This window comes from Pinus tabuliformis, chromosome 2_2 (genome assembly GCF_031772625.1).
Source record: "Pinus tabuliformis cultivar Carrire ecotype Pingquan chromosome 2_2, CPIR1, whole genome shotgun sequence".
Classification (NCBI taxonomy): Eukaryota; Viridiplantae; Streptophyta; class Pinopsida; order Pinales; family Pinaceae; genus Pinus; species Pinus tabuliformis.
The window spans coordinates 1,083,353,434-1,083,363,439 of record NC_142300.1 but is presented as its reverse complement, the minus strand read 5'-3'; the positions used below and the strand labels follow the sequence as shown (position 1 = coordinate 1,083,363,439).

General features: G+C 42.9%; 1 protein-coding gene across 1 annotated transcript; it reads left to right on the top strand.

The window, feature by feature from the left end:
- The first annotated feature begins 749 nt into the window (after positions 1-749).
- LOC149197148 (uncharacterized) lies at positions 750-6,603 on the top strand. The gene is made up of 3 exons (XM_089408578.1): positions 750-2,213; positions 2,381-3,634; positions 3,736-6,603. The coding sequence occupies exons 1-3, from the start codon at positions 750-752 to the stop codon at positions 6,601-6,603; spliced, it is 5,586 nt and encodes a 1,861-aa protein (XP_089264704.1).
- Positions 6,604-10,006: the final 3,403 nt, after the last annotated feature.

The following is a 10,006-nucleotide window of genomic DNA, read 5'->3' as shown; positions in this document are numbered from 1 at the left end:
TTGGGAAGCCCAAGAAGAGCTAGGCTCACAAGGTATGCTAGTGGAATTGCCTCTCCAAATCCTCCAAGTTCATCACTCACTTAAGAAAGCCTTGATAGATATGAAACAATGCACTCATTTTTATCCATTCTAATGTTCCTCAATTTGTCATTCAAAGCTAGTTTTTTGGCATCACTACGTCTTTAAAACATTTCAATAAGGGCTTCCCACATCTGGAATGGTGTCTAATTACCATGGAAATTTGGAACAATGTGGTCCATGATTCCTTCTAGGATCATCCTCCTATCTTTGATATTATCCTTATTCCATTCAGTTAGTTGTTGTTCATATCATTTAGGAGGTTGATTTTCCATGTAAATAAAATAATACCAAGGTCATGGGACATGTATTCCAAACTGAATGTTGGTCAAACATTATAATGTCCATCACTTGTGGTTTATTAATGGCTATAGAAATTGGCAAAAGAAAAGAGGCAATAATTTTCATTTAATTATGAAAATAAGAAAAATAGGAGAAAAGGAAGGGGAAGGGACACAAATATGTATGCAAGAGAAATTAGAGGAAAAATGAAGAAAAAAGAGACATCAATAATAAAACTACATCAGAGCGAGAGGATGAGCACCGAAGACTGCGTACAACCCTAGGGTTTGGACGGAAACCTGCAGGCGGCAGGACTGTCGAACCAGGTACCTGCGGCAGCGTCTGGTGAGGCAGAGCGCAGGAGGGCGCGACCATAAGAGACAAGACAAATGATCCCCCCTCAGGGGGAGGGCCAGGAGCCTCCCCCGTCCCCGGGTAACAGATCACGGCATACGGCTGACAGAGAGAACGAAAACGGGGCCAGCGGCAGCACAATGGATACCAGACAGCAAAAGGGTAAGGACATTGACACAGAGGACAGAAACAAAGCAAGTTCCTCAACTTGCAAACCTGTAGCAACCCATAGACCACGGGTGTACTTCCCAAGTGAACGAATCAATGCCAGGATACAGTACATGCGAGATCATGCACTGATCGGCAAGTTTATAGGGATTTGGCCAACAGAAAGGGCTCTGAGAAGTTGGATCAGCACTAAATGGCGTCCAAAAGGGGATATAACGCTGCACTTGGGAGCCAAGGGCTTCTTCACTGCAGTTTTCAACTGTCTGGAAGACCGAACTAGAATTCTGGAGGGAGGTCCTTATTTTTTCAACTCAGCAGGTCTATTTCTCAAAGGCTGGGTCGAAAGATTTAACCCAGATAAGGAGGATCTGAGTTGTGCGCCAGTGTGGATAAGGCTTTACTCACTGCCATGGGAATATTGGGAGGAAAAGTCTCTACAGGAAATCGGGAATGCTATCGGTGAATTTGTAAAGGTTGCAGAGGAAACAAAGTTATGCAAACACACTTCATATGCTCGGATCTGTGTATACATGGATCTCAAACAGCCGCTGCCAGACACGGTAAGTTTCTTTCATGAAGACTCGGAATGGGTTCAAGTTATTGATTATGAACAGGTGCCATTTAGATGCAGGAAATGCCATGATATAGGGCATCTCTATAGAGACTGCCCTCAAAATAAGATACCCTCTTATCAAGATAAATCTGATAATCATACCCCAGATGGATTCACCAGGGTAGTCAATAGAAGGAGAGGAAATAAAAAAGCCACCAGCAACCCCAAAGCTAATCCTAGCAACAAAGAAACGCCTACAACCAGCAACAGATTTGAAGCTCTAAACAAAACCGATGAGCAGGGTTCGGACGAGGAACAGGAGAAAGACGAAGCGGTCCATCAAAAACAGCCAGGTGAAACATCAGTGCAAGGAGGACAGGAAAATACAGGTCAAGAGCACCTGAGATCAACAGCTAAAACCGTGTCAAGGCAAATTCAAGGAATGGATGTGGAGTACTCGCAGCCAAACGAAAAAGCCTCAATCGAGGCTGAGGACATTTTTCAATCGCCCCAAGTCATGGAAGAAGACCCGGAGCCCTTAGATATAGGGGAGCTGGACATATTAGGCTTGGAACATGCTTGTCGCACAAAGAACTTTGAAAAAATCCCAGAAAAGCAAGTCGACAACCTAGTAGAAGTGCTAAACAGGGCACAGAAGAAATACTCTCTAGGGGTCCAGATCGGAAGTCCATGGGATGGAAAATTTATCACCAAGGACAGTAAGAAAAGGGGACGGAAAACAACCCTAGAAAGAACAATCAAGATAGGAGAAATACTGGTGGAGTCAGGGAGGTATGCCAAACTGACCAAGTACTTCAATGCAAACCCCCACCCTTCTCAATGAAGTTAATATCTTGGAATATCAGAGGGCTCAATGGCCCAAGGAAAGGCAGAATCTTAAAAAATATGCTGATGCAAGAAAAACCCAGTATTCTCTTTTTGCAGGAGACAAAGTGTAGCTCCACAATTTTGGAAAGAATAGCTGCGAAGGCTTGGCCAGGAGGGCTAGTCACAGCGGTGGATGCACAAGGAGCCTCGGGAGGCCTAGCAATTCTTTGGGATGCCCGGATCATCCATCTCAACAATATCCAAGCTAACAAAAACTTCATCCAAGCCACATTCCATCTCTCAGGTACGAATGCCCATGGACTGCTAACTAATGTTTACTTCCCACAGGATACTGCTCAAAAAAACCACCTCCTGAATACATTGTCAGAGCTCAACAAAGATAGACCATTCCCGCTATGGATATCTGGAGGGGATTACAACATGATCGCCAGCATGGAAGAAAAGAAAGGGGGCAGAAGTAACATAAACAATGATGACAGCCTTCTAAAGAACTTTATCAACATCAATTGGTTAATGGATATTCCAACAAGCAACGGTATCTTCACCTGGACAAATAAAAGAGTAGGAGCGCAACAAATCGCATCGCGTCTTGATCGCTTCCTAATCTCAGATAATGCAATTCACATCGGAGGCGAATTTACAGCTTCCATTCTCCCCTTCTCTGGATCGGATCATTGGCCTATCGAGCTCCAATGGAACAGGCCAGGTAATAATCTCAGACGCCCTTTTCGTTTTGAAGAATTTTGGTTCTCCCATCCAGAATTTGAAGAGCTAGTCAGATCAAGCTGGATCAATTTCAATCCGACCGAAGGGACAAGAATGTCCAGGTTCCAGCAAAAACTCAAGTATCTAAAAAAGGCCATCAAACATTGGAACCATAAAATATTCGGTAACATCTTTGCCGACCAGGCTCTCCTCAATACTGAAATGAAGAAAATACAACAATCCATTATCAATGAGGGGCGAACAGAGGAACTCTCAAAACAGGAACAGGCCATAGAATCCAAAATTTTAGAAAGAGCCAAGCAAGAAGAAACACTATGGCGGCAGAAATCCAGAATTCGATGGCTGAAAAGTGGAGAAAAAAACACAAATTTTTTTCATAAAACCACTGTTCAGAGGAGAATGATAAACCAAATCACTCATATTAACAATGAGCAAGGAGAGAAGATTGAGACACATGATGGCATTGAAAAGGAATTTATAAATTACTTCAAAAAAGCCCACCAGGAGCCTGACTTCAACAGAATGCCAGCTATTAATCAACTTCTCCAGAACATACCCAAGGTCATAACGGAGGAGCATAACAGTCTACTGATCAAACCCATCAGTATGCAGGAAGTTGAAGAGGTCGTGCAACAAATGAAGGAGGGGAAAGCGCCAGGTCCGGATGGCTTTACAACAATTTTTTTCACAAATTCTGGGACTTGATAAAAAATGAAGTCTGGCAGGTTGTGGAGGAATCCAGAGCGCTCAGATGGATGTATCCTGGATTAAATGCTACTTTCATTGCCCTAGTACCTAAAGGAGCAGATTCCAACACCCCTGACAAATACAGGCCCATAGCCCTTTGCAATATGATATACAAGATCATCTCAAAGGTCATTGCAACCAGGCTCAAACCGATTCTCCCGCTTGTCATCTCGCCTGAGCAATCGGGCTATGTAGAAGGACGCCAAATAACGGATGGAATCATTCTCACGCATGAGCTAATTCATTCCCTAAAGTTAACCAAGAAGCCAGGTATGCTGCTGAAACTAGATCTTTCTAAAGCCTTTGATAGCCTCAGTTGGGTCTACATACAAAAAATTCTTATTGCTTTTGGCTTCGCTCACTCTTGGGTTAGATGGATTTACAATCTAATATCCTCAGCTTTCTTCTCGGTGTTAATCAATGGCACCCCTTCAGCTACCTTCCGTCCTTCCAGAGGAATTAGGCAGGGTGATCCCTTATCTCCCTTTCTATTTGTAATTATGGCTGAGGGTTTGGGTAGAAGTATCACGGCTGCTAAGCGTGATAGGCGGCTAAAAGGGCTCTCATTTAACAATTCACCGGTCTACTCCCACCAACAATTTGTAGATGATAATATGCTTTTTGGTCATCCATCGGTCCAGGAAGCTCGTCTTCTAAAGTCCATTCTATCCACTTTTTCTGACGCTTCTGGTGCCCTTATCAATCGAGTCAAATCACAATTTTTTTTCTTCAACACCCCTGTTTCTACTCAGAGAGCCATTGAGCGTATTCTAGGCTTCACCTGTGCCTCTCTGCCTTCCAAATATCTAGGTGCCCCGCTTATGACCTCAGCTCTCAAACATTCCTCCTGGAAGCAGTTGTTAGAAAAATTAGAAGCTCGTCTATTCCTATGGACTAATCGAACTCTGAACATGGCCAGCAGAATAGTTCTCATCAAAGCAGTTCTTCATTCCATGCCTCTGTATCTCTTCTCCATTCTAGCTGCCCCCAAGTGGGTCCTCAAAGAAATCAAGAATCTACAGCGTAAATTTCTGTGGGGGGGCTCAGGACAGAATCGAAAATGGGCTCTTCTCAAATGGGACAAGGTGTGTCTTCCCAAGTATGCAGGAGGCATAGGCCTTAGAGACCCTGAGCATAGCAACAAAGCGATGGGAGCTAAAATCTGGTGGCGGTGGCTTGCCCATCCTAATACCCCATGGGCTTCCCTTTGGACGGCCAAGTATGCAAGTAAATATCCCATGGAAGAAAGACTGCGTATGACTGAGACAAGTCCGGGATCCGCAATCTGGAATTCAGCCATTCAACACAGATATCTCATCCAAGAGCACTGCTTCTGGGAGATCAAAAATGGGAACATGGCTCGTTTCTGGGAAGATTCATGGCAGCAGTTGCCAAAAATCAAAGACATTCTCCAGGAACTTCCAGCAGAAGAGAGAGAGATACACCAATTGGCCAAAGTCAACCATTTCTGGACTACAGCGGCTGCTCAGGAACATCGGAAGTGGAAAGATATTCATCAGCTCCTACCGAACAGCTCAATCCAGACTCAACATCTCCTCGAAGCAGAGTTACAAAAGAGGCAAATAAGAGTCTCAGAAGAACCGGACATTTTACGATGGGGTTACGGAGAAAAGGGAATTTTCACAACTAAGGAGGCTTACAATTTAATCATTCAAGGGCAGGTGAACAAAGACAAATTATGGGAAAAAGTATGGCATAAGTCCAACTGGCCGAAAGTTTCTACATTCCTATGGCTTCTCTGTCACAACAGAATCCTAACGTGGGATAATCTCAGAAAGAGAAGTTTCTCTGGACCGTCCATATGTCACATGTGTCGACAAGAGGAAGAAACAACACTCCATCTTATGCAAAATTGCCCAGTTGGAAAGAAATTATGGGAGAAGATTGCTTTCCGCTGTCAAATAGAAAGAAGTGTGCAAGGAGACCTCAAAGGAACCATTTGCAAGGGAAGCCAAACCCCATTTCAAAGTAATCTCCTCAATGCGTTGTGGCAACTCATTCCCGGTCTATTGATGTGGAATATATGGAAAGAGCGCAATCGAAGAATATTCAAAGATCAATCGATGCCGCTGGATAAACTGTGGAATAATTTCCACCAAAACATCATGGAGACTCTTTCACTAAAAGATTGGCATTCTGAAGACTTTCCTACTCTCCCTCAGGAAAAAACTGTTTGGGATAATTGGAAACTGCGGATAAACCATAGTACAACCATTGGCAGGAATCACAACAACCACAGGCAGGAAGCAAGCTCTTGGAATCCACCTCCTCATGACATGATCCAACTCAACTTTGATGGGGCCTCTAAAGGAAACCCAGGACAAGCAGGTTATGGAGGAGTCTTCAGGGATCATAACGGCAATCCTTTATGCATCTACATGGGCTCGATAGGCTGGGACACAAACAATTCAGCGGAATTGGAAGGTCTATGGCGAGGTCTTAAAATAGCACACGGAAAAAACTTCTTTCCCCTCATCATAGAAGGAGACTCGCAGATCATAATCAGAATGGCCACAAAGCTTCAACATGGCTCCCCAGTTCATAAGGTAAGCAGCAGCTGGAGAATGGCCCAGAGGCTCGAACTAATTAATCACTGGCTCTCTCAGCACCAAGAAATCACTTTCAAGCATACCAGAAGAGAAGGGAATAAGCTTGCTGACCTTCTAGCCAACCTTGGAGTGGAGGCAAAAGAAAACCACTTTGAAGGTACCATAGACAGCTTACCTTCCAGGGACCAAATGGCTAATCTGCAGGAAATCGTCTCTCAGGACAAGTCTCTGATAGAGAATTCGCACCCGGATGCGGGTGCTTTTACTTGTCATTAATAATGCAGCTTGCCACGACACCTGCGGCGATGACGGATGGCAGGCACCTGTACTCAGAGGTCTGCAAGGGAGGTTATCAGTTAATGCTCAAGGCGGATGAGCGCAATTTGGATCAGAGCCGAGGGGACTGTACATTCATGACGAGCATGGCAGCTCTAGACTCGATGCAGAACAGGTTTATGGCGATGTGTCCTCCTCCCGCGATGGTAATTGTCTCTGTTCTATTTATTGTAACTTCTATGCCAATTCATGACCAAAATTCCTCTGTAGATGCTTGTGTTGTGAGAAGGACACTCTTGCTTCCAGTATTCAAGGGGTCAAAAGGCTTTTTGGGTCTCTGGCATTCACCATGCCGCGTAGTAGAAGCATTCCGAGAAGAGGAGGGCGGTCTGGCATTCGAGTCGGCCCTGAACTTGAGGATTTGCACCATGTTTCCCCTATGGCCTCTGTTCCCCCCTCTTCCCCTAGCTCGGAGCAGGAGAGCCTTGTCCCACAAGGCACTTATCAGACATTCCGTCTCAGGTTCCCAAGCAGGCTTATCAGACCAGAGGTGGTAGTTAATCTCACTCTGTATATTTCTGAGGAAGAGCCCGGCGATCCCATTTCGACCTCTCATGCCTCTGCAAGCGCTCAGGACAGTGACATTCTCCTGGGGGATATGAATGGTTTAGTTTACAGAGCTCACCGCATCGAGGAAGGCCAGGGTCAGGATATCCTGGTACAGGATGCCCCGGTTCAGGAGGTCCCGGCTCAGGATGCCTCGGTTCAAGAATTCCTACCGCCATCAAATTCTGCTATGGAGAGGAACGCGCTCAACGACTGCTCGCAGCCTGGCTTGGGAGAGTCGATTCTGGACGAGGAAGGCATCATCATTTGGCTAGACTCGCCCAGTCCGATGAAAGAGAAGCAGCCAGCGTCGTCTAGTCAGGTGGCCTAACATTCAATGGGTGCATTTGTCAAAGATTTTGAACTTGTGTCGATGTTTATGGAGCGTCTTCATTCTATCTGTCTCAATCTAATGTCTCAGTCTTTCTACTCCTGTCTGTTACATTCTATTGCAGTCAGCTTTATCTGTGTTAGAGTCAATGATGTGAACTGGTTTTGCATACCTATTATCACTGATGGTTTTGTCAGTACAAGTCCAGGTAGTCAGAAGGCTAGGAAAAATCAGAATTATGGAATGTTTTTTGTAAATCAGAGTGAACAGATAGACAGTATGGTCCAGATTTTACTGTTTGAGGACTGGCCTCAGCCTCCTCATAAGGTCTAACTCCATATACATATTTATATTTTCTTTAATATAGAACTAGCCTTTACTTAGAAAAAAAAAAGAAAAAAAAAATAATAAAACTACATCAGAGAAATAATTGGTGGCTTTTGTCAGTTTAGTATTTGGCTGTCTTACACTCTTTCACACTTGGAGTATTCTTGGAGTAATCTAGAATTCACTTGGATTTGGAACAATGCAAGAAAGAAAGTAAAGGGAAAGAAAAGGAAACCAAGTAAGCACAAGGATACAATTGGATCAATAGCTACAATAGGAATACTTTGTAGGTAACATGTTACATGTGTGATTTCCTTTCTTGTTTTGGATGCATGATATATTGATCCAGAAATAAAAAGTGAAGGTCTCATGAATTAATTTACAATTAAGTTCATTTATTTTAGGCAATGGATTGTGGTTCAAAAAGTACACAAAATTAAGACAATTCACATAATTTTATGAGTTGAAAGTGGAAAAACATGTAGCATCAAACACAAGAAAATTGATAACATATTTCACCCCTATTGGGCTACACCTCTGGGTCCTACTTCCAATGTGAACTTTTTATTATATGCTCAAATTATCAATACATCAACACACAAGCTTCAATCTGCAAAAATAACACTGCCATCATGTCTAAAATGCCCAAAATTCCCTATATAGGCTCTTCTTGAGCTCAAAAAGGTTGAAAAGTGAGCAAAATATGACCCTTTTTCCAATATAATCTACAAGCTCCTCCACAAAAGGTTTCAACTCTATAAATTGTTCAACAAAACCTCTCATGGTCTATTGGTGGTGCCAAATTTTAGTTGGGAGGAGGTCACAAATTTCACTCGCAAATCCCACTGGTGATTGTATTATATATTAAATAAAAATAGAGCCTTCACCCTCTCAGTTCTATGGAAGCATGGGAATGAGGGTCGCAAGCCATAGGCCACAACCCACCCCTAGCTGCGCTCCTGTTTATTTGTCTCTGCATATGGTCGGGGTCTTTGTGCCTTGGGTGTGGTTCCATTATATTGCCAAATGTCGTGGGTCGGGCTAGTCGAGCACACCCTCTGGCCCGCCCTTCCCCCCAACAGTTCCACCATATTAAAATAAATGTAAAGTTCCCACATTATATAAACAAGACTTAATGTAGCTCAATCGACTGGCTGGATGGTTTATAGAGTGGAGGTCATGTGTTCAAGCTCGATGGAGGCTCATCTAGTGTATAAACGAAATTTTTGTTGACTTCTAGGACCACATGGTCACCTATAATAGGGCCACATGATACCCTCTAATTGGCCGACATGGACGCCTGTGATTGGCCAAAATTTTAATTCAACTGCTAATAACTTCGTGTATTGTATTCACGGGATTCACCCACTTTCCGGTTGTACAGTGAAGTCATCATGCTAACATCAACTCCATACATCGTACAAACTGCCACATCACATATGTACCTACACAATCAACCCTGCACTTTGATTTTTTTTATTTTCCAAAATCTTCAAAACGTGATAAATTCCTCATATGGTATCATATTGAGGTGATTCATGCATCATTGGAATCAAAATTATGAGCTCTATGATTTTGCAATAGTTTCGGGAGATTTTTATCACTTTTTTTAAGCATATTTTTTATCCCTTGGATCACTCCTCCCCACTTGAAGCTTTTTGACCACAAAAAGTCAGTTTTTACTTAGCGAGTAAGTGAGGGTACATCTTCCCCACTTTCTAGATCTCTATCTGGCTTGCTTTGCTTGGATTGGTACCATTGAGTCCCACTTTAAGAAACTCCACATTACTGTTGAGTGAAGTTCTTATCATCCTATCAAGAATAGTGTCTTCCTACAACTCATTTAAATATTTAGGAGAAAAATATTCTATAGATATAATCTGAACATTCTCTTCTTGATAAACGATCATAGAAGGCTCATACAATCCCAAAATTTCCACATTCACAATAGAATAAATTTGCATCAAAGGTGGAAAATCTAATTGGAAAGAGTTATTACCAATTTTCTCAAATATTTTGAAAGTACCATATTTGATTGGCTTGAGATTTTTACGTTCGCCTTGTAATCTTTTTTTCTAATGTACTACCAAACCTGATCTCCCACTTGGAAATCATGATCAACCCAATTCTTATCATGTC

Coding starts and splice junctions, on each gene's coding strand:
- LOC149197148 (XM_089408578.1), top strand. CDS start 750: ATGATCCCCCCTCAGGGGGAGGGCCAGGAGCCTCCCCCGTCCCCGGGT. Junction 2,214..2,380: donor TCAAGATAGGAGAAATACTG/GTGGAGTCAGGG, acceptor CTCTTTTTGCAG/GAGACAAAGTGTAGCTCCAC. Junction 3,635..3,735: donor GTATGCAGGAAGTTGAAGAG/GTCGTGCAACAA, acceptor GAAGTCTGGCAG/GTTGTGGAGGAATCCAGAGC.